The 25,539-nt window shown below is 40.4% G+C and overlaps 1 protein-coding gene across 7 annotated transcripts in view; it reads right to left on the reverse strand.

Moving 5' to 3' along the window:
* Positions 1–2,196: 2,196 nt before the first annotated feature.
* The window catches only part of ZFAND6 (zinc finger AN1-type containing 6), a 38,077-nt gene continuing 14,734 nt past the window's right edge, over positions 2,197–25,539 (reverse strand). For all 7 annotated transcript variants that reach the window (XM_055811801.1, XM_055811778.1, XM_055811792.1 and 4 more), the window contains 5 exons: positions 14,308–14,477; positions 12,982–13,093; positions 10,728–10,828; positions 3,760–3,873; positions 2,197–3,152 (listed from right to left, as the gene is read on the reverse strand). In XM_055811801.1, coding sequence (XP_055667776.1) covers positions 3,004–3,152; positions 3,760–3,873; positions 10,728–10,828; positions 12,982–13,093; positions 14,308–14,458 — 627 coding nt within the window. In that variant the 5' untranslated portion in view covers positions 14,459–14,477 and the 3' untranslated portion in view covers positions 2,197–3,003. The remainder of the gene's footprint in view (positions 3,153–3,759; positions 3,874–10,727; positions 10,829–12,981; positions 13,094–14,307; positions 14,478–25,539) is intronic.

Consider the following 25,539-nt stretch of genomic DNA (forward strand, 5'->3'; position numbering starts at 1 on the left):
GACTGTTGGAAATGTTTCTAACACAGTGAAGATGTTTCATGGCAAGGTTACAGGACTTGGGTAGAGCCTGCTCATTCCAAAAATGAAACGAAAACATCTTGAAAGCATGTTGCAAATGCACACTGTGCATCTTGAGAAGACAGATTTACTCAAGTGTTTTGTAGTGCTGTGAACGTGCTGCTATTAATTAAAATGTTCATCTGCTAACCTCAAACTGAGGACACAAAATATAAAGCTTAACTAGTTACCCAGATTGAGAAGCAGATCAACCACTGTTACACAGCGCCAATGCCAAAGCAAACAAAGATGACATGCAGTTCTTAAGGGTCAGGGAAAGGGGCATCTCCAGTATAAATTAAAACGGACCTATCAGGATCCTATACCCTTTCAATATTCTTAACTCTGAGGAGTCTGTACAAGCCAGGCCAAAGGAGGCTCATCACACTGCTCCGAGACTGGCAGGTGCGGCAGGGTGCTGCCAAGGCACTGCAAGACAAGCTTCCCCTCTGCAAAGTCACGTCTCCCACCACATAATCGAGGGCCAGGAGAGTTGTTGCTTCGTAACGGGTGCTGGTGAAGGGAGTATGCGAGTTCCAAAGGCAGCTGCTCTTCTTACACCTTTTCTTCTTTCAATCTCTCACGGACCAGAAAACACAAACACATGGGTTTCCCCCGTCACTGTGAAAATGACAGTGTCTCCTCTCTGCTTGGCCCAGAAGTATCACTGTTAGATGAAAAGCAGATTGGAGAGGGCATGTAGGGGAGGGAAAAGAACACTTCTAGGAAAAGGAAGAGAAAGACCAGAAATAGGGAAGAGGAAGGAGTCAGACTGAGAAGCAGAATAGGGAAGTAGCAGCAAAGAGGAAAGTAAACTGAGGAACACCCATAGAAGAGCTGCTGCTCTTCCACACTCCACTGTGTAAGAGGAAGTTTAGCAAATACTCTGAGGAAATACAGGATCTCTGACCCATAAAAAGGCTTACCAAAACTTATTGGAAAGAGTTATTCATTCCTTTCTTTGTTATTAAAAAAACCCCAACCACCAAACCATGTGCTTCACAGATTGTGGTTAAGTCATTCTTGCAAGCACAAGAGACTTCGTTTATTATTGGGTATTGCAGATTACTTTCTATAGCTATCAGATAGAGAAAGCTCCTTCTGCTGCATAGTGTTTATATGCTAAATGTAGTGCTTTATCTACTAATTGCCAGCCATAGCTTTCAAAAAGCATTACATATTTTAAGAATGTAGCCAGCTTTGAGTAAAAATTTAATGTTTTAAATAATGCCATGCAATCTCATTTATTTCACAAATGCTTCAAAGCAGCAAGCAGCCAGTCACCAAGTGAAATTTCAACGGCAGATCAGTACCATCTGGAGAGGAGTTAGCTCTCCTTTAGTGTACTGTTAAGTTTGGTGGTAAGCAGCGCTGGCTGAAGTTACCATGGCACTCCATAAACCATGGAAGTTATACAGAAGACCAAGGCAGCTGAGCAGTTGAGGCACACTCTGATCCGTCAAGAGAGGCAGTCTTGAAGGAATAAACTTCCTTGAGCCCTGAGCACACTGTAAAGACAATGAAAGAACAATTCCCGCTACCCCATCCCCATTTTGGGCTTACAAGCCTGTAAATCCACCGAACGAGCATGTGGGGTGTGGCTGGGGCAGGATGCAACATCAAAGTTTATAAACCTCAGCAGTAAGGACATCTCAGTGGTGACACTGTCCCATTTTCTCACCTAACTTCAAGGAAGTCGGTGCAGTGCCGTCTGTCAGCTAGTGGATCACAAACCCCACCGCCGTACTCCCTAGAAGCAGAATCACCATGCACAGACCCACAGCCCAGTACTGGCCACCTCTGTTTTAACCTGTAGGTCTGCCCTCAACTTAAGTACATTGTCACAAATGACCCCAGCTCCTGCACACAGCGTGACACCCTGCACAGGAGCACAGAGAACCCCCTGGCCAGAATGTATCAACGCAGAAGGTGGAAAGCTTACAAGAACTGCAATCTGATAGATATAGATGAAAAGGTTAAAAAAAAAAAAAAATCACCAACAGAAGTTGGCCAGCATTGGGACATACATGGTGTCTGTGAATAATGACCCTGCAAGGAAAGGAACCACCAGTGGAAGATCCTCATGAAAATAAAGCAAAAGAAATCCAAATTACATATGCCAGTGACAGCCACAGGGGCTCTGATTTTTTAGAATTTTATTTAATCAAAGTTAAGACGTGGATAAACATAAATACAGCACAGGTACTTCAGATCATTCTTCATATTTGTGTACAGACAGACTGATGGATGTAATCCCAATGAAACCTGCAGTCAGTGAAGTGCATACAGCCTTCCCCCCACACACACAAAAACAAAACCCAATAAAAAAACAAAACAAAACAAAAAACTCCACACAATCTCAGCACACACTCTCATTACAAATGATTCATACATAAATAGGTAGAGGGTGCAAACAAGCTAATATGCGAACATGTATAACCTCTCGTTAATGGGGAAAAAAAAAACAGAAGCAGCCATAATGATTAAAATACATTCAGTTACTGATAACTAGTTGTGCCATACAAGGCATTATCAAAAAAAAAGGAAATTGTGCTGCAGAGAAAAGCTATATACAACAAGAAAATAAACTGCAAAATTAACGCATGCATGTTTTATCCTGGAAAAGCACAGCCCTCCAATATTTTCTCCACATTTGTTATAAAAGCCCTCTGCACTCAACTAAAATTAAAATGATCTTAAAGGATAATACTTGTAAAGTTTACTTAAGTCTTCAGCCACAGAAAACTGCAATGAAAATAAATGTTCAGAGTCATTTTCAAAACAAAAAAACAAAAACAAAAAAATCTATTCATCTGATGACATGCATGATTAAAAGGTCTAGGCAAGATACACTGCTCTACGTTCCTGATGACTAAGGAAATAAGCTCAAGTCAATTTAATCTGCAGATGGTCAGAGTATTTTTGTATTCCAGCAGAAGTAGCAGTTCAGATCTTCTGGATCTTTTCCCCAACGACTACAGGATTCTCTTTTCTGATTTTCTCAGCAGCATCAGCTTTGTAATTGTAAGAGCAACTGTGTACATCTGAATAACGGTGCATACCACAGTAAACGTTTCCACACCGACATTCAAACCCTGTGGACAGAAACATTAGTTTAGACATTTCAACATTCTTAATTATACCGGTTTGTCTTAAATCCTGAATGTGTTCACTCACTAGCAATAAATCTCAGTCACCAGTGTCACCCAGCCAAAGAGCCTCTGCTGCAGAAAGCATAAGAATCACAAGTAATACATTTTTAAGCAATTACAGTAAGATTTGACTTCATCATTCCTTCCTATCACATAATACACTACCAGAAAACATATTCCTAGAGACCTCCTGAGCTCTTTTCCTTTGTTTATAAGTCTTCACCTTGCAGAACTCAAGTTTTCTTAGGCCCTTTCACTGGATCACTGCAAAGCTGGTTAGTGAAGAGCCGCAAACTGTCATCCAATTCCTCAGCAAGGCAGACTTCCAAAGGGAAGTATTTGGAATTATGAACTTTACTAAAAGACAGGAAGTCGAAAAACAAAATGATACATGAATAACAATCTAGTTAAGAGCCAGCTGAAAGCACCTTTGGCCAAGTTTTATTTCAAATCAGCAACACAGATGACCATGCCCCATTTTCCCTTTAGAAGCATTGCCAAGGTCCAAAGCCTAAACACGTCTAAGGGAAGTGAAATCAGTATTTCTTACCAGTAAGTCCAACCTTCTTCCTGCACATGAAACAACGATTCTTTTTCTGTTTTGGTTTGTCAAGCGACTTGTCTTGTTCTTCAGGTGTAGGCTCTGCGTTCTCTGACACTGAAGCTAGTATTAGAAAAGTTAATAAGAACAATGGAAAACACATGCCTGTCTCTCCCCTTCCTCTGTTTAAGTCATATAATTATCTAAAGCCCATGTTGTAAATTTAGGTTCTGGGATAGCCATTTTGCTGCAGCTTCTCTGTCTGAAGCGTAATGGGCTCAGCAGTGGTACTGGAACTCCCTCCTCCTAGACCTTCAATATAATTTAAGGAAAGAATTTACTGAATGCTCATACAAAGTTCTTTATGGTATTTTTGTATTGTGAAAGAGTAATTAAAAATCAGGTTTAAGAGTAAGGTTCAGTGCCATCAGATGTGGGAAGAGAATCCAACACCCAAATGTTTCCCCAGCAGTATTACTGGTCCGGTTCCATAAATCTGCTTGTAAGAAGCATTGTATTAGGATCAGTTGAGTAAAGCACCCCTTTTCAAATACCGCACCAACACTGTTCTTGCTGAAGGTTGCAATACTGAGGCCACACAAAATGCAGCATTTCAAACCAACCTCTACTACTTTGACACTGCCACTCTTACACATCTAAAAAAAGCCCACACAGCGGCTAGTTACTCCCTGGGGTGAGGCACCGTTAGCTGAAGATACACACACTTGCAGGGTGGAAGTACACTATCCTGAAACCCAGAAAGATGCGGGTAAACAGCTCATTTTAAAGACACTTTTGCTAAGAGACAGGTTACAGGTTGTGTGGGAGAATATTAACAAGCAGTGGTAGTATTTGCCTAACCCAGGTAAAAATAGAAATTGGCTGGTTTTCCTCATGTATTTGCACATTCCTTACATTACAAAACAGAAATAGAAACCAAAAAAACCCAACTTCATTTCAAGAAGGGCTAAGAGCCAATCTCTGCCTACCAGCCACTGCTAGATCACAGCAGGACAAGTCTCCAGTGAGTAAAGTACACAGAAGCTAGGAGTATTTGCAGCAAAGAACGAAAGCAAGCTCCAGCTGGGAGGAGTGCCAACGGAAGCTGAGCTAGAACCAATGCTGTAAAGAGGACACAACAGCAAGCCCAGACATTTACCAGGGAAAAAGCTGCACGCACCTCTGCGCAGCTGGACTTTTGCTAGGCAGACTGTCAGCTGCAGTTCTACACTAGTCGACTGCTATTCTGCATGACAACTCCTGTGGGTTTTCTTCCTGTGCTGCTATTCTGAAGATTTATCTTTTTTTAAAGGAAAGGGCACTTTCCACTTTTGCTGTGTATCAAAACACTGCAGTCTGTACCAAGTAACATCAATGGGTAACAAAATACTTGCACCAGCAAAGACCTTGCTCAACAGTATATTCCAAAGGTTAATCTAGCAAAGACAGGTTGTTACATGGTTTATTAAACCCTTTAAACATCCCCCTCCATTAGGAGCAGAGCTTTTCTTTGTCTTGAATTTTTTAAGAATTGACATTTTTGCAAAAAAGGTTCAATGGCTTTAAATGGCTGTTAAAGGGGACATTTCTGAGTGGACAGATAATATCCTAAGGTTTGCAAGAATCAAAAGCAGTAAGGATCAAAAGATGCAAGGTAAGTATCAGAAGTGGTAAGACAACCAAATGAACTCTTGCGGTGTTACACAGAATGGACATTACAGTGTTTATTAATTCATTAAGAAAACTTCATGCCATGAATTAGTGTTTAGCAGCTAACATTGCCAAGTTTGCATTTCCTGTTGTAGCAAAATCCAGTTACCTCAATGTAAGTTTTACTAAAAGTCTCTGTAACCATTAGTCAGGTTTAGGAAAAACTGGCACTGTTCCCTGCAAAACAAGGCTCTCTAATACATACACACTTAACATTTGCATTGTGCGCATGGCGCTCACACTAAAAAAGTTTGAAAATGTTTAAGGGCAGCTGCTCGCTGTAGAACTAAGCAGAAAGGTTCTTCTACTGCTGCCACGAGTCATTTCGTATCTAGTGTAGTAACCATAAATTTTAGATCTCAATTTGCTTTTGCACAGAAGCCGGAGATTTGACTCAAAACCCTCTATGATAATCATGAATATCCCAAACACTAAGTCACCTTTAGACAACCAAGTGCCAGTGTTAAGTGCTCCATCTATAAGCTAGCTGTGATGCACACAACAGAAAAAAACCACAGGTAAAATGCAATACCACCAGTTTGGAGCTCACAGGAAACATGTTGCAGCCACTCCCACAGCTGCTGTACTTTGTCTGGATTCCAGGATGCTGCTGCCTGCTTTGCTTGAACTGATTCCCTCCCTTCCCGCAGTCCCAGCTCTGCCTTTAGCTGCAGAACAGCAGCACTGGCAGCACCAGTACAAGCAGCCAGCTAACCAAAATGGAATAAAGCATGAACACACTCATTTTTCTGGAGCTGACAAGCTGGGCTGGCCACTAGGTGTTCCCTGTTTTACAGAGCATGTTCACAGCTGATCAAAACAAGCAGAGCCTGGACTTCCACCTAAACACAGAAGCTTTTACTACTGCTTCGCTTGTGCCAACCATGCTTGAACTTCAGTGTACTCCAACGGGTCGTGAAAGCAGCACCTGCAAGATAAAGCACACTCCAGTGCTCGCATCCCTGTGGACACAACACACAACTCCATCCATTTGCTGCAAGACTCCTGATGCCTCATCTGGCGTCTCCTCTGTCCCTGCTCTGGATGCTTCACGTGTCACCCCCGTATTACTATGCAGAGCTTCTCAAAGGGTTCCTCATTCCCACGGGAAGAGTATAAACAGCTAACATTTACCTCTTGAGTGCATCTGAGCAGGCCTAAGGAGAACACCCGCTCCTCCAGAGGAATGAAAAGTGAAGTTAATCCTAAACAGAAGATCAGCGCTTCCTAACATTTTAACAGTAAGCTGAAGTAATCAGCCTAAAATACAGCTTCAGTGTTAGGAAGAGACAAATTAAATAAATAAGAGTACACTTTCCTACAGAATTTAGTTTTAAATCTTCCTCATGAATGTTTCCTCTCTCCCCGGAGCATTCATCCAGTAAATCAGGATATCCTACATTATTTCCTACTCTGTATCCTAATCATACTGTACCTCCAGGCTCCTGGTACAGTCACAGAAGTTGAAAGTATCTACCAGTTCCTCCCCAGTACTGCCTTACTGAGCCAGCCCTGGAAGTCCACTGAAGTTGATGCAATTAGTTCAACAGCATTCACTTTGGGTCCGGGTTATCTCCACATAACATTCTGTAGCAACTTAATTGTTTTGATATCAAGTTTTTCAGATTTAGTCAGCAATGACTGAATTTAACTGTTCTACCTGACTAAAAGCCTAGATGAGCACAAAACCAGGTGACTTCATTCAGAAGAACTGCCACCTACCTTTTAACCAATTATTAAAATCTTGGCTCATATTTTGATTTTTCAAAATAGTTACCACACATACTGCACAACTGAGTGCATTTTGCATATGGTACATGTGGACCTCTCCAATTCGCAATGAGCTTGGAAACAGAGCAGCTGGTTTGGCTCTTAGAAGTTTTCAGCCTCAGAGACTGAAAGCCCACCCACTAATACAATTTGTACTTGTAGCGCTGTGGCCTTCAGTTGTAAGAGCTCCAGAAAGCTTGTGATGGACTGCTGCCTTCCAAAAGTTTTATTTACCTTTAAAATCCTCCCCGAAATATAGAGCATGAATCCTCACTTGGATGGTTTTAAACTCATTAATCCTAGAGAAGTGCCTCTCTACCCGCTTGCAGGCTTGCCGGGAGGCAGCCCCATGAATCCCCTGGCTAACAAATAAGGAATCCTGACTGCCTAATCCGAACAGCCGTAACGTCGAGTAAAAGGTACAACAGCCCACAAGACAACCTAAAGCGTGTTGGAGAGATGCTCAGAATAGAAGAAAGCTCCTAGAAAAGCTGGACTGTACCTTAATGAGTTTCATTTTAGGTCATCTTTAATGGTATGGTTCATGATATTTAAAAGCATTAAAGTAAAATAAAAATAAAATTCTATTAGCCTCTATCTAGCATTGCACTTTTTGCAGTGTTCCACACCTACACAAGCATTATCACACAATCACCAAGTGCAAAACCTAGATTTATTAACACATTCTATAGTTTTTCTCTATTTAGTTTACAAAATAAACCCAATGAAGACAAACAAATGTGAACTGCTCTTTGGGATTTTCATCCCCTTGCAATTTTAGCTTGTCTGCAAACAGCAAGGACTGTGCACACAACTCAAACCCCATTTACCTGTCTGCTTCAAAAAACTAATAAAAGTAATGTAAGAAAGCTTAACCATTCACCCAATCTTTCATTCGTGGGCTTTGTAGCCTAGTAACTTTTGTAAAGCAGCAAGTTAAGGGGACCTCAACTAAATACAACAGACTGACCTATTATACAAGTAGCATAGAACAATCTGCTTCAGAATAGACATCCCAACAAAGCAAAAAATTTATCCAAATAGATAGGGGGGAAAATGGTCAAATCAGACAATTTCTTTTTTTCCTCCCCTGCATCAACAGAAGTAGCATTATAAACTCTTCAGTCTGGGACCAACTACTGCATTTCTGTGACGTTTTTTCCTTTTTAAGTGCTACAAAACCACACACCACTAAATAACTGACTTACACATTTCTATTACATTCTTGACAGCAGCCTAAAATTCAAATTCCGAATGATGTGGGAAAAAACCACTCTATGATGCACAATTGTGACAACAATTCAGTGAAATCCACTTAGGACCCATTACAAGCTGCTTTCTTTCCAAACTTACACTTTCCAAGCAAATTACTTCAAAACTAGAAACACTACATTTCCTACGATTTTCGGTTAAGAGATAGCACAGAAGCAACTCTTCAGGAAACAAGGCTGACCCTGCCACAGCGAGTTATAAATAGGGACTGTAATTTAGAACTGCAATTACATGGTGGTGGTGTTCTTAGTTTAGAAATCACCACGGTACAAAGAAAAGGACACGGGACACAGCTGAGCACTCTAAACACCTGATAGAGGTGGATCCTTAAAAGACATACTGTAAAATGCAAATATTCCCCTGAAATAAAAGCTTCTAGTTGAGCAACCTATGTTATCTTCTCATAGGGAGAGCTAGTTTTAGAGATTGAGAATTAGAAGGAGCATAAATCTATCCAAATGGGTAAGAAGAGAGACACACCTCTGAGAACTTGCTGGGAAAAGTCTTTTCACAGGCCCAAGTCACCCCATAGTACAAGAAGCTGCAAACCTGGAGTTTCAATTTACAGCTAAGCCAACCAAGTAAGATATATACTAAGAAGGCATTAGACGGAAGGTGAAGAATCATGAGACAGACAGGGTAGTAGGAAGATCAGCTTGCAGAAGTTGCCTTTCTATTCTCTGATATGTGCCACATCCGTATCTATATAAACCTGCAGTTTGTGCTGCGTGGGCTTGACAGAGGTGTTCTACTTCTGAGGTTCCCAGAAAGGGGTGTACCTGCACAGCAGCTGGGTTACAGCTGGCATGCCATGCAGCACATCCCAGGTTCCCCATACTGCAGAACAGGGATGAAAGTAGAGCTGTATCTGTATTACTCTGAGGTGTACCAACTAAAAATCTAGCTTGCAAACCTACCTCTGCTGTGCAAATATACAGAACTTAAGAAGCATAAGCCTTTACAGCACTTGCTTTTCTCTCAAGCTGGGTAAGGCTTGAGAGATTGGTATTTAGAGCATGCCTTTTGTGCGTTGCCAAAATCAAAGCACCAGAAGCTCTCAGCTCCAAGAAACAACCTAACTAGCAGGTATTAGAGCATAAGTCTAGAACATATTTAACAATAAGCATGTTTCTAATAATTGACATCTCAGAGGTATGATTACAAATACAAAATGTTATTAGCATTAAAACCTATTCTCCTGGTTTTACAGCTGCTGTTTGTGTGAACAAAGAGGTGACCTTACTCAGCACAGTAGCTGAATGACTCTATTCCACCCCACAAAAAAGGAAAGCTTAGGTTTAGAAAACTATCTGAAAAGCAGAACTTTATCAGAGGTACAATGAAAGAACTTCTATTTAGCACCTTGAAGTGGTATTATGTGTTGCATCTGTGCAAAACCCGAACTCCTATGCTTAGGCTAGTTTACAGAAACATAACTCTACCCACTAAAGCCTCAGCTGTCAGCAGAAGTACCTTTTGTAATGTCTATGGATTAAAGGTCTGAGAAATTTTTGAGTACTATTCAGCATTTTTGCTTTTTCCTAAAAAATACTATTAAAAATTCTTTAGTTTAAACTCCATAAGGCTACATATAAAAAGAAAAGAAAAATCAAAGAAAAAAAACCCCAAAACATCTACATTGTACCAGCAACAAGATTTTAAGCCAATATAGCTAAAATCACCCATTCAGCCATTTTCCTTCAAGCAACCAGAGTTTGTGGGTTGGTAATTGTGTATCTGATAAAGTGAACTTCAAAATATTACATTGTTGCTGTCCATAGGTGAAAGGTTCTTTTATAGGTGTTTCACATTTATACAAGATACTAACACTGTTCTTGTATCAGCTGTGGTGTAACACCCTCAAACACAAACTTCTGTGCTGTTTGCTGCAAATGACTACTCTGAGAGGTAACAAGATACTCGGAACTCTACTTATATGTAAGAGCTGTAGCATAAAGACAGAACAGAAGATTGATTTACAATGTACATTTCCAAAGCCCAATTAACATACCTGTTACAGCAGATGCTGAAATCACTAGTTAAACATAACAGTTTCCAGTTTAAGACTTGCCTTTTAAGAAAATAAAGTTTATCTTTCTTTTGCCTTCTGATTTCACAGAAAATTGGGGTCTGAAAATAAGGCACCTCCTGAACAGGACTGTATTAAGTACAGTCCAAGTTTTACAAACGTTCCTAAGTTCTGTCTCTGGCATCTAGGCACCAACCTTGCAAATCTTCTGTCTCAGGTACTGTTTTGTCCACAGCTGTACTATCCGGTTGGGATGATGCTACAGATTCTGTTAGAAGTGACTGACTTGACACAGGGCTAGGGGACAAAAAAAAAAAAGTTACATTTACGAGGTATGTCCACGCCCTACAGAGCATTCCTGAAAGAAATACATTAGAATATATCTGATGAAAGAGCATGCCAAAACATTTCACTCTGAAGTTGTTTCTGTAACCACTTATAAAATGCCACAGTGTCCAAGAATACTGGACAATGTGAATTGATGAAAAAGAGTTACCCGTTTTTCCATTCATATTGGATGCAATAAGCCAGATCAACTATAAAAGGGGGAAAAATTATTTTGGGATAGTTTGGCACACCATCCTTTCACAAAGACGCAATAATGCAACATTCAACATGCAAGGATTTTTCTAACCTAAGTCAGCAACATAATTGTAGAGGAGCTACTTTAGTGTGCAATGATATGAACAAGAAAATTGCAGCATGTCAATGTTTCCAGTAATAAAGCATCTGCAGCTGTAGACAGAACGCCTTACGCTTTTGCAGTGTGAAGTGGTGCTGGCCAAACTTCCCAACTCTGTCAGTCATACTGCTGAAATCACAGCATGGCTGAAAATTCACAGGTGAATACCCTGGACAGTTATAGGAGAGGCATTCAATACTAGCGAGTCAAACTGCTCATCCAGCAGCTCTACTATGGAACAAGACACAGCTGAAGTCCCAAGCGAGAGGTAGCACTACCCCATTTGCCCAATTTGTTTCTCCCTTTCCACTTGGATTCAGAGTGAATCCCTAAGAAACTGGATTATCCAGCAGCCCACGAACCAGCAAAGTCCTACCAGTAGTCCATGACACAACCAGGACATTGGAGTTGCAATTTTAATTGCCAAGAACTGCATGTAGGTCTTGAACTGCAGGTTTGGTCACCTACAAAAGGGCATTGTCAATTTACTAGATATTTCCTCGGAGTTTCATAATTCTGAGGTATTACCAGAGACTGAAGTTGAATCCTTGTTTTTAATTTGGGGAAAAAGAACAAGTGACACTGATGATTTTTTTTTTTTTTTTAAGTGCAAGTTTAAGAGCAACCATCCGCTCATTTCTCATGTAACCAGTAATCAAGCTAGTGATCAAAGAGATACTTTATTTTCTCTTTCATGGTATTACAAAGGTTGTATAAGAAAACAAACCCAAGGCAATGTAATTGGTTCACCTCTGTGCATTTCTTTATTTATTTTTTTTACCAAAAGAGTTGTATTAGCATAAGGTATCTATTTTTTACCCCAATTAGAAAGCCCAGAATGGAAAGACCAAATTCAGCACCAAGCATGGCACCTAGCTCTCAGTTCATATGCAGGATCCAAGAATGAGGTTAACACCTCCTATAAAAAGCTGAGGAGCAGAAAACATAGCCTGCACAGTTATCAGCCAACAGCAGCTGATGAAGTCACCCTCAGCCTATGTTTTACTACATTCCGATTTGTAAAGGAAAGCTAGAATAAGTATTACTGCAAGTTAGCTTCCATATAGTACAAGACACTAACATTTTTCGCTCAAAAAACTTCCAGAGCACTTAAGTTGCTGTTGGTTGTGTCAGTCTAAACTGAAATGCAGCACTGAATATAAACAAATATTTAGCTTCTACAAATGGAGAGCACTTAGTAAGTCTGAGTGATTTACAAGAGGTCATTACATCTCCTTGAATAATCCAGTTAGAAATTACTTGTTTTAATAAGAAATCAGTTCAGTAGCACAACTAAGATTTCAGATTATTTTTCCGCTCTTCTAGTACACTCCACTTTTTGTGAAGCAACTGGTTTGTTAACACATTATCATACATTTATGAGCACTCTAGTAAACAGCTTTCTGCCATTTTACAAAATCTTTGAATTTCTAAGATGGAAAGAGCTCTCCTTTGGTAAATGTACAACCAACTGCACGTTGTGGAGTCAGACGACTGGCCAGCCAAATCTCTGTAGAGCAGCATGAAGCTGGCAATGCTCCTATTTGAGGCCAAATTCTAAAGACAAATTTGCATTTGAATGCAAGATGCAGCTAACAGATCAGCTACTATTTACCATGAGATCCCATGCTTTAAAGTTAGCAGCTAAATCTTACGTGTTTGCCTAATCCAGGTCCTAGCATTTAATTATGCAGTATCAGCACACTTCATTTTACATTAAAATGTGTATCAAGGTGACTAAAACACAGAACAGACAGAAACAGCTTACCTTGGCTGCATAGATGGAGTCGATGTAGAATCTAAAGTTGACTGAGTTTCCTGGGTGCTGCCTTCTGTGCACTGAACCGGTAAGGACTCAGTTATACTACTGACAGAAGTTGCTGGAAGGAAGACACTAATGTAAAATGTGTTACACTACTTCTTGGGATTACAAAAGTTATACCATGCAATTATTCCTCGACCCCCACGACATGAGCCAGGAACGTAATTGAATCTCAGCCTGTATCATAATGAAACATAATTTTACAAAAAGTAATTATGTTTGGCCATATTTTGATTACGTTCCAGCCCCAGGCCCCTAGAAGTTAGAGCACGAAATTCTGAAGCTGGAGCTTTAAAATAGTTACTATTTGCTGCTAATTAAAGCTTCTACAAACAGCTTTCTCAGCATAAACTGCGGTACTCTGACATCATAAGCTTGGGTTTTGTTTAAAAAACAGCACAGCGAGAAACAGCAGTGTAACAGCCTAATGCCAGCTCCTGATCCATTCTGAAGTTGTAAAGCCTGGATCCCCAGATTTCAATGGAAGCTATTACTGCAATTTTAAAAGTCAGGTTTTAATATTCAAGTCAAGGAGGGAAATCTTCAAGTGTGCCATGAGATTCCTTGCTGTCAGCATCTAGCCTAGTCAGAAGAGACATTTTAGCAGCTCCAGGGAAGCACTCCCTAGCCTGCTTTCCCCCAGCAGAACATGCTGAAGTTGAAAACACTGGGCTGAAAAGCACAGAGAAAGGGTTCCTCTTTCTGAGGACACTACCATTATTTTAAAGGGGGAAAAGCACTCTAGCTTTTTCTACAGAGTCAATGTAGAAAAACAGCACTTATTTCAATGGGCAATCTGCCTTGTAGGAAAGACCATCGTACAGGGGACACTGGGCCAAAAAGCACAAAAAGTGTCTCTATCTGAAGTTAGGAGAAACTATTCTTCAGGTTAATTCTTCAGCATCAGGCTGCAGAAATTAAATACCTGTATTTTAAATGCTTTCAACAAACATTCCTCAAGCTCAACGTTATCTCTACTGCCAATAATTTCAGGAAAAATATGTTGGTATGGTATTTTTTCCTGTCTTTTTGTATCTTCAAATAGGAAACTCAGATTAATACAAACATATTAGCAAGAGTCTACTTCTGAGCAGATTAATCAGAACACAACTATATTATGAGCATTTCATCCAACCTCATTCAATAAGGTAAGACACTTGAACAAAACTGTTTGCCCCAATGCTCCGATACTTTTAGTATCTGGACACGACCAGAAAACAAGTCACTGCCTCCTATGTCATTGAGTTGTTCAAACCGATGTGTGTTACTTACCAGGAGGGCTAATTCTACCATTACTGTTCTGCCTTTGAAGATGTTCTTTGTAGCACACTGAACACATGCCATTTGTACGAGGATTCCCATAAAATCCGCAACCAGTGGAACAAAGCATAGGCACTTGGCTACGGTTAGTTTCTTGAGCCATTTTCCCTTCTTCTATAAACCTGAAATTGACACATGCAACCCAGTTTTTAGAGGCCCAAGAAAGCCCTTCTCTTACAGTTGACATTTGAAAATCTGGAGTTTCCTATAGCTCAGCAAAAAGATATTCTAGAAAAGATGCCTTGAGGGTAACTCAATGCCCTTTCCTGAAAGGTCTATGAAGTCTGCCCAATAATACAGATACAGTCATAATTATGCTTTGCATAACCCATACATACAGACCCTTCCAGCCCCATCGTTTTATGTTCAATATATAGCCCACAAAGAAAAGTCACTTTAGAAAATACTGGAAGCATTGCTGCTAGAAGCTGTAAGTATAAAGGGAGGGGGACACCTATGCTGAACTCTTCCTGAGACCTGAACTGCTGATACTGTGAATGAGAACTATAAAATGAAATACAAGCATGGTAACACATGCTTACTTACCGCATAGTAATTATAATTAGCAATAGTCACATGAATTTGCAAGTTACTGTTTAGTCACTGCATCGTTAGTGAAGGACAACACAACTACTTACCACAAAACTCGTATTACAATTTTTCACGTGCAAAAAGAAAATCACCCTTTCTGTCAAAAATATTAGTCTAGGTACATGTACCTCCTATATATCAATTTTGTGTGAAAATATACTAAAAATGAGAAATAAATATCAAGGCAACTCATAACATCCTTAGATGTTACGTTTTCATCAACACTGTACAATCCATGGTTTCTGTCCCTGGCTCATAGGGATCTGTAAACCTTCTTAATACAAGAAAATTACAACAAACTACTATTTTCAACAGTGTTCTGAGCCTCCTAACTATTCTCAAATGGTCTTATAAAGCAGCTTTGACATCTGTCACTCAGGTAAAATTAATTTTCCATTTTTTCCCCACACACACTCCCAAATATATTCTTGACCTCTTTTGTATCAGTTTTACAAGAAAAGCCTTCCTATTAAGAAACTAAGTATCTCAAGGTATCACTTTTCTCATTCAAAATCAATTTAGCTCTACCATTTTATACTTCCCGATTAAAACTTCAGCTGAAGCATGGATAATTTTAATTCTTGCAGGATAAGCAATATTACTGAAAATAATAAAAAAAAATAATCAATCTTTCAAGTAACATCAGTATACATTTCAAAAGCAAAGCAAAGAAAATCCAGAGGGGAAGGGGTTTCAGGATACTTGAATACTTTGATTGCCAAGTTATAAAACTAGATCAAGCTACAGTAACAAGTACACCAGCGTAGAAAGATTTACATAAGATGTATTTGAAGCCAACTACAAACAAGTTTCCCATTATGTTGTTTTTAGACAAATATCCTCATCTCCTCACACCCACATCCATTGCATTTTGGTTTTATTTCCCCAAAGGATGTGAAATTGACACCTCAAAAAGCAAACCTCTGGGTTGCAATGCTAACAGCAACAGAGAAGCAACAGTCAGGTTTTCCGTTTGCAGCAATAAGGTACTCTAAGGATGAGGAAAATACTCAAGATATAAGACAAGGAAGATGTACAAGCAGGAAGAAAAAAAAGTCTGATAGTATCTTATTCAGCTTCAACCTGCAATTAAGCTTATTTCAGCTGTTTGACTGCACTCCCCCACCCCAATATAGAAGCATTTGCTTTCGGCATACAAAGCCCCCATTGACCTTAAACGACAGCTAAATTTGATTTTGCTGAAGTACGGTACTTGTAGCTGAAAGAGCACTTTCATTCCTGCCTTTCTCCAGACAGCCCTTTAGAATCAAACTGCAAGTAGCACATGTGGGAATTCAATTCTTACACTGGGCCCAACGTTCAGTGAAGCCATTTCATGAAAGTGTAAATGAACGCGAGTTTTCTCTTTGGTAACTCAAACCAATTTAAAGATGAAGCCTTACGCAAGTCACTCTTGGCACAGAATGGTTAAGATTGAAAGACTAATTAAAAAACACTTTGGACAGAATATTTCAAGGACTATTAGAGATTCAATGTCATAATACAAGTATTAATCCTTTTAATTTTAGACAGCAGCATATTAAAGGAACCCTACCACCCTAACTTTCAAAATCTACCGTGATTGCCTTTGTGTTCAACAGTTAGCTTCAGGCAGCACACAGGAACTCAATAACAGCACCAGTTACTGCTAATTTTCTTATTCCCCAACACAACCACTGCTGAAGGGACCAGGTGCTAATGCAATCACAGCATAACAATTTCTAACATGGACTAAAAAAAAAAACCAAACAACCAAACCAGTCTGCTTCAATTCAATAAACAAATTGTGAAAGGTGCACAAAGATGCCCAGAAGAAAAACAAGAAAAGCTGGACTGAGTTCCAGCTAAGCCAGTTCTCAAGTTCATTAACCAGTGGATCCTGCCACCAGCCAAAGCACAAGCCACTGGCATGAGGCTCCAGAACACTTAAATCTCCGAGGGGAAGTGCCAGGGATTCTTCTGAAGAGCTTTCATAAAAGCCACAGGAAGCGGACGATCCTTCATTGGTTGCTAATATTTAGGCAGTAAAATGGAGAAGAGATAGGATCAAACTGATGCAATGTTACAAAGTCAAATGAGAAAGAAGTTGAACCAATACAACAGCTTGTTGCAATCATAAGGGGGAAATTACATATAATCACCCACACCAGCTCCAGTGCTCAGCTGGATCCTCACCCACCCAATTAGCTCCCTGAGCCATCAAAAAAACCATACAAGGAAAAAAGGGCCATCACCACCACAAAAAGTTTTCTGACAGTTCAGTAAGCTCAATCAGTTCACACATAAAAAAAGAAAAAAACACAATGCAGGGGAAAAAAAACCTCTGGAACTGATGCAAGGGATGACATGTGACCAGGAGGGACAATACACATTTTAGCAGCCTGTACACTGCTGAGATGGCTCGCTGATCTATCTGAACCCAAGAGCCAGAATGCCAAACCAGTACAATAAGCTCTTGCACCCTAGCTTTCTCACTCCCTCTCCCACGCTGATCCCCCTCCCTCTCAGTGCTCACATGGACCAAAATGAATCAAGGAAGTGATCAAACTTAGCCAACCACTCCATCTTTTGCCAATTAGTTTTAACATAGACTGGTTTCCGAGCTTGTGTTTGTCACGTGTGCTGTTTGGGCGTAAGAGAGGATCTAGCTGAAGACACGTGTGGAACCACTTGTTTTAGCAGCACAGCAGGCTTAAAGCATTAGGAGAACCACCAGCCAAAAACAGGCATTGAAAACGTAAGAGAATCAAGATCCAAGTGCTGGTGGTTCCTGCCACTGTACTTAGACATGCCTCTCCTGTACACATCCACTACTGGCCAAGGGCAAAGGCCAAGATGACACAGCATTGTGCCTCAGGGACTTTCTTCCTCACTGCTCCGGCAGGAGTCAAACAGCTGCAAGCAGAGCAGCCAGACTGTCCCCATCTCAGCAAATATGAGCAGCAAGAGATCACTGAACAGATGTTTTGGGGGAGGGAAGACACCACCCCCCACCACCACCCCACCTCAGTTCTTGGCTCAGCTTCAGATGATTCGTTTCAAAACCATCCGTAATTCCACGCACAAGAAGATCCATAGAACCACTGCAACCAGCCATCGCATAAGCCAGTAATGGTGGGCTGCCACTGAAATTGCAGCCTTGGAAGCTCCGTGAAAGGGGCAAGTCTGCTCCCGCAGCCCCAGCCCCTGCTGTGCACCCCCTCCTCTTCCTCAAGTCAGATCGGTTCATACATCTCATGGGAAAAACAGGAATATTTATTCTGGTGAACTGGAGAGCTTGCTGATCTGACAGAAGATCAACTCCAGAGAACCGTATACGGTGCAAAGAACCGACAAGGCTAAAAATAGAACGACCCTTTTTCGGGGCAACTAGCCCTTGCTGAGCATCCAGCCTACTGTAAAATATATCCCAATGCATACTCTCCCTGTGGTTTCAAAACTGGTCTCCTAGCTTGGCTTCAGTACAAAACTCGAAGCAGCTTCATGGCTGAAGTGACTGCAAGGTCTTGGGATCAACATGGCTACACCTGTGCCCCACTCGGTTTGAGGTGCCACAAAATGAACGTGGAGCTTGTAAAGCTGCTGGAAATACCTCTGGGCTCTGCCTGTCCCCCCGCCCCTGCTCCCCAAGCTGTGCTTGCACAACACTTGTAAGGTCATCCTGTTACTCCAAATACAGGATTGATTCTCCTTCAAGAAAAAAAAACAACCAAACTCTTTACAGTATCTTAAGCATGTTCCCTCCTTTGCTTTACAGCATAGTTGTATAACCAGTTGTATGAGCACTAGTAAGAAGGAAGCATACTAAAGGGAAGCAAACAGCCTTAAACCCCCTCAACACAACCCCAGAACATCCACTTTGTTGAAGATTATGGAACAGCCTCTTTTTGTATTAGCTGAAAATTGCTAAACTTAAAGTCATACAAAGTTACCCCTGATAATTTTCTTCTCAAAAATATTTACTGCCACTAGAAGCATGGTAGCACACAGCTCTGCAGGCTAAGCCCATCGTTTTCCTACAAACCTGGTGCTTCAAGTCTACCTATTCCTGTTACTCCTGACATAAACAACTTAATTCATCTATAAGGCCTGATTGCTGCTCCTGCTGCTACAGGACCTACCATTCCCCCCTTACTAGTGCACATCTTAGAGAGTAAATTATTCTCCGTACCAAGAAAAAACCACAACAAATCATATAAAGGACATTCCCAATTACAAAATGTATAGAGCTGAAGCTGTAGAAATACTAAAGCAGGGTAAGTCTTTTGAATATCAGGCTCTCTGGGAAACGAACCACCTCTTCCAATACTCTGCAAAGCAACTAAAAAAATATTTGTGGATATTCCTTCCCCATAGAGCTGGCACCACAATATTGGTCTCCCCCCCCCCCCCCCTTTTAATTAAAATGTTTATATGCCACTACTTTCAAATAACTGATACCCTAGCTTTATAGGCTTCAAATGTTAATCAGTAAGATCAGAGAGAGCAGTATTTAGCAGGATTACACACACAAGGTTTAGGAATAATCTCTCTCGTCCCCAGCAAGAAAAAAAATCCCACACAGAAACTAGACCTCTCTTCAGCTATCTTCCCCAAAGAAAAGGGCCTCTGGAATTCTAGTTGTCCTCATACTCAAGGTGTGGTAGGGAAAGCCGGCAGATCCTCAAATCCACTGCCCCAGCCAAAGCACAGTCTTGTATTCTGCAAACACTCCTAAAATTTGTGACTGGTATGGGAAGGATCCCTCCCCAAATGCTAATGCTGAAGCAGAAGAGACTACCCAAACAGCACTCTCCTTCAGCTGCAGTACCAAACCAGACAGTCTGAGCCATACCGATGCCAGCCTAAAAATGCTTCTCAAGAAGAAAGCAGAGCATTTAGTGTTAAGCTACTCTTCACTGTCAGAGATCAACACACTGACAGATTTCAGCTGACACTCACCTCAAAGGATGAATCCAATTTTTAACAAGTGATAAAACACTCCTTCCTCCATCATAATCACCTTTATAATGAAGCAGTTCAGCACGGATTTAAGTAGCACCAATACTAATGGTCATTTTTCCTTTCTGCTAATGAAGCAAGGAAGAAACTGCAAAAATGGTAAATTGTGCTGGTTAAGCATATAAAGAAAGACTCATACCAGGCACAAATAAAAAATATGAAGTTGTGTAGACAAAAATGCATGTCATTTTAGAATATGTATTGGTACAGATACCCGATACCACCTGTATCACCATATGAAAAGGCATGCTGGTACAAAAACAAAAATGGGAAATGCATTCCTCCACAGGCTTATCAAAACAAATGGCAAATAAAGACCTAAGAGCAGAGCACCGGCGAATCTTGCTGAAAAAGTTAAAGCACTGGCTGTGTTTGGGGATACTGCTTCACAGCAGAATTTGCAGAGACACAGCAGCTCAGGTGTCCTGCTGAAAGCAAGACACTACTCACAGTGTAAAGCACTACACTCACAAATTAACAGCAAGTTGTAGAACTGTCCTGTTTTCTTTTTACTCCATCCATCTCTCCCAAAAGGCCCCAATTTACATTCACTGAGCAACCGTTGGTAGCTGCTTTAAGGCATTACCATGTCCCAGCAACTTGCTACGGAGCCAAGAACTGGCAGATTTGAATAGGGGCCTCAGTCATTACCGTTCAGCCCAGCTTGCTGGTTGCAGTCAGACATGTCATTTCATCTACAGCCTGCCCCGGCTACACACTACAGCTGGTTCAGATTTGCCAGCATAGCTACATGTGTAGTTACACTCTGCCCCAGTTTCATCAGAATGCTTTGAGTTAAAAAAGCGAGTATGGTTAAGGACCAACAATGCAAGCAGATCTGTAAGGGCAGCGACCTCTTTGTTCCTGTAGCAGCAGAATACACAGCTGCTGCATTTTTTCAAAACACTGAAGTTGGATAACTTCCTCAACACCAAGAGAATCCATGCATTTTAAAGCTTTCAATTCATTCCAGCAGGCATCCAGTTTTCTTCCTGCTCACAACTAAATACAGTTTTAAGTTGCAATTTGAACTACTTAAGTCGAATGTATAAAATGACTTAATAGTGAAAACAAAAGACCAAAGAAAAAGACCAAAGACTTAAGTAAGATGTTCTCTCAACTTACTTGACAAGTCATCCAATACCTACTAATGTTCCAATCTATTCCTGTTGAACAGCTTTTTATTTTTGTTCCATGCATAGACATTTCAGGCTAAAATCAAGCACATATATTAGACAAGCCTAGCAGAAACTTTACAAAGACACAAAGAATTACAGAAGCCTTTTCTTCACTTCTAATTTTTAGTAATCAGCAACTTTACATCCTTCAGTGCAAGACTTATAAGTAAAATCTGAACCCTCAAGAAGGCTACATTACCTGTACAGTGTAAATCCCAGATTTAAGATGGAAGGAGGACTGTGAAAGAATCACACTGGGGGGGGCAGGGGTGGGGAGGATAAGCCACACATATGAGAGAAAGTGCAAATCTCACAAGTGGCAGATGGACAGAAGAGACACAGTTCAGGTCTTAGGAAGGAAAGGAACGTTAGCAACTTTCAGAACTAATATGACCCAGAACTGAGCCAGAATATTATACTACTAATGTTACATCATTATACAACCCAGGAACACTTGGTATACACAAAGCCTCCAGTGTTAAAGCGTGCATATTGCTAACTACAGCTGTCTGCTCTTGTACTCAAGGTTACACAGGGAACAAGAGAACATTTCACTACAACCTATTCACTCTTACTAGGGAAGAACAAAGACGCACAGATTCTATACTGGTATCAAGAAGATCACTGATAATAAGGATTCAGCCTTCCATGCCTGTCTGCATACACTATTAATAGATGTTACTTTGAAACTGTAATTACCACTTGTGGCCACGCTCAGCCTTTGTAAAGTACGGATTACTAGGACCAAAGATTAACTGCTGTAAAACAGGGTACCTCAGAAACTCTCATTCACCTCATGCAAACGTACCAAATTACTTGCAGTGACCACTTAAAATCTACAGACAAAAACCAGAAGCATAAGCAAGTTTTTTCTTACTTAAAATCCAACCTTTTCAGTATAGTATATATACAAATATATATATTTGGTATATGTAAACTTCTATATACCAAATAAAGGGGCAACGCCATGAAGTTCACTAGTCTACTGAAGATTAGTCTTAAAAAAAACACTAAGCAATTTAACAGGTACATTTTATCGATTAGGAGGAATCACATTTTATTCACATGGGATTTTTCTAAGAGGCAGAGTACAGACAACAGGAGTTTCATGAAAGCGTCGGAATTCCAGAACGCTGCCACACAGTGCTACCAGCTCTCACTACATGATGGTAGGGTTTTTGTGGGAATGGCCACTACTTTATGCTGGAACATCTGGTAACTGCTGCAGCACCTAAAAGAATAAACGCAGCACTCTGTATTAAGCCTTCAAGAATTTTCCTTCTATTTATCACGTATTTCAATTTGAGCCTAAAGCAGCAAAATACAACTCAAGATGCCAATGTTTATCATTGCTAGTACAGTTAGGCATGTACATTTGGACTTAGTTGTTCAAGGCTAAGACTGCAGCACCACTAGAATTAGGCCCTTCCATATGACAGTATCCAAACTTTGTGAAATTCAAAGAAACTATTTTTTTCGCTGGCTTAGAAAGCTTAAGTGTCTCCTATTTATTTCTTATTCCCCAGCAACATGATACATTTGTAGCCTACCCCAGTTAATCCAAGGAACTCCAGCCCCCAGAGAAGTACAGAGATGATTTCAGAAAGAGTGCCAGCAGCATGTTCTAAGCTTCTATCGGCTATCTGAAAATCGAAACTGACAAAGCTGCCCTTTTGAGGAAGTCAACCCAAATGCAAGGGAAAAAAAAAACCCAAAACAAAACCTGCACACAACACAGAAGTCACTCCTTGGGCTCAAGAGAAAAAACACAAGTAACTCTTAGTACTGGATGCACTTGTTTACAGCAAGACACAACAAGGACCTTCAATAAAGATAACTACTTAAAACATTAAAAGCACTGAGAGCAACAGAGTAACTATAGTTGCTCTGTACAAAGTAAAGACAATTTCTGAGTGAATTACAGACCAAGACAAGTGAACACAAGAAAAGAACATGCCGTACGTTTTGGGGAGCTGTTTTTATACTGGTCTTTTGTCTGGTACTTTGTCACTGGGGGAGTCATGGTGACAGAAGTCCAAGAGGCATATCTGAGGAATGCAGAGGACACTGGCTAGCCATCCCACTGGTCACATTGTCCTACCCAAAGGACGCTATGTCCATACACAAGCCAGAGGAGAGACCAAAGCATTCTCCTCTCCAAATGTGAGGTTGTACTTACTCAGCTTAGCCTACTCAGATCATCCAAGATTTAAGGCTACAGGCAGACAGGCTTACCAGGTCCATCTCTGGAAGATGGCTGTCTCTATGACATGACTGCCACGGAAACATCACATGAAGTTACACTTCTGATGGAACATGCAACTATTAACAAAAGAGCATACTTTTAGGTAGTGCTTGTTCTGGCATCTCTTCTCAAGACGAATAAAAATTCAGGAGTTACACCCATTAGAAAAATCAAACCATCTCAGTAATTGCTTATCAGCGGCCTGCTACATCAACTCACACAAACCAGAGTTTGCATCATGTGTAGCTGAACCAGTGTTGAACTGCACTAGCTGCAGATACTGCCTGAGGAGCCCTTTCCTTTCCTCTAGAGTTTGCGCTATAACGTAGCTGTGCTTTGGCATTAAGGTGCTCAAGCCAACGACTGCAGGAATTCTCAAGATGCTCTCCATATTCTTACACAGCCCTATCAATTCAGGGTTTATCTGAAATCTGTCAGATAACAGAAATGCCTTCTTTTAAAATGGTCTACAAAAGGTAAGAAAGTTCCTCTGAAACAGACAACAAGGCTACATTCTGCTTTGCTTGGCATCATATATTGAAGTCAGCCATTTCCGAAACGAGAAGTTGTGTAAAATGATGATCAGGAGAATCTAAAATTCTCTACATTCCCTTAAGACACCAGACCACAGTTTAAAGGATGTGGAAGGAGGGCAACTCCTTAAACTATCTTTCATGCTGTATTTTAAAACAGGTTTGTTTTTACATTGATGAAAAATAATCTGTAAGAAGAATTCAAACACTTACAAGATTACCCATATAATTACTGAAAGAATAGATACAGATTCAGTAATCGCTTCTTTTGAGCTTCAGTAAGTAATCTTCTCTCAATACAGCATAAGTTTCACTTATTTTAAGCATATCAAACCCAGAAGAGATAAAAGCTGCTTTAACACAAGTTCCCAAAATAGCTTCTTGTTAACAAAACACCTGTTGCTCAGAACCGACAGTAAGCACAAAACACTTTATAATTTGTTTTTGTAAACAGCACTATGTAGAATTTTAATTACCTTATAATGTTACAGTTTGACGTGGGCCAAATGCTAAGGGAGGTCCTGCTCTAATATCAGGGTTCCTAGCTGTTAATAAATAAAACTATCATCATTTCTGGCTAGGGCATGTTGAATTTAACTTAACTCCCAAGAACATTGTGATTATCATGCATGATGTGTTTTTCTATTTAGAATTATGCACTATGTCTAATTTAAGTGTTCAAAATTATACAATGCCCTTACTGTGGTTCGATGTGGAACTCAACCTAAAGCAAACGCCTGACCAAAGAGGTTATTCAAGGACAAGTTTTCAGCAGAAGAGGTATGATGTTCCCTGTGGCAAAGCTGCATTCTTCATCTTTTGCAATGCACTTAAATTTAGCCAAGCGACTCAAAGGTGCTATTTTGTTTTAACCCTAATGTTATTCTAGGGGGTTTTGTTGTTGGGTTTGCTTTTTTTCTTCCCCCTTAATTATTTCAATCACTGGGGAAGCCAGGTTACCTGATCCCAAACAAGTTACTGGATGTCTAAATACTAAAATCTATCACACCACATGAAGCACAGGAAAATATTACACAGCTGATCAGCAGCCACTATGCTGGGCAACCGATATTTACCCATCACTTTAGTGAAACTAAATATATATAATATATTTATATGTATTAAAGATATGAATATACCAGCTGGTAACACTATGAAGTTTTGCATCTCTCAGGTTTCCTCTCAACTGTCAACTTACATTGCCTGAAATACTGCAACGTGTAAATGTGCCCAAGTGCAATCAATATACATGCATCCAACACATATGTATATGAACTAATGCACCGTTTCATGATCTAGGTAATTTGGGGCTTTAGGTACTTCTGCCACAGTATTGTTGGGCCAGGAACCGATGAACCTTGAAGACTTCATTCTTCAAAAGCTTGGACTGGTTCTTCTATCTGGTTTATAGTGCAGCTCTACAGCTCTGTGCCAGAAGAGTCAAGGCTAACAGTGCACCGCAGGAGGATGGTGAAACTTACCTATTTAGTTTCAGAACTGAATTCTAAAGCATAGCTTCACCCATAGTACAAGCCAAGGAAAAATGCATGCATCACCAAGAGGTCAAAGTGAAAATTAAGTAAGAGTTGCCTTGTTGTCAGCCTTGACTACCCAGGACAGTGTCAGATTAACACAT

Source organism: Falco peregrinus, chromosome 1 (genome assembly GCF_023634155.1).
Source record: "Falco peregrinus isolate bFalPer1 chromosome 1, bFalPer1.pri, whole genome shotgun sequence".
NCBI classification, from domain to species: Eukaryota; Metazoa; Chordata; class Aves; order Falconiformes; family Falconidae; genus Falco; species Falco peregrinus.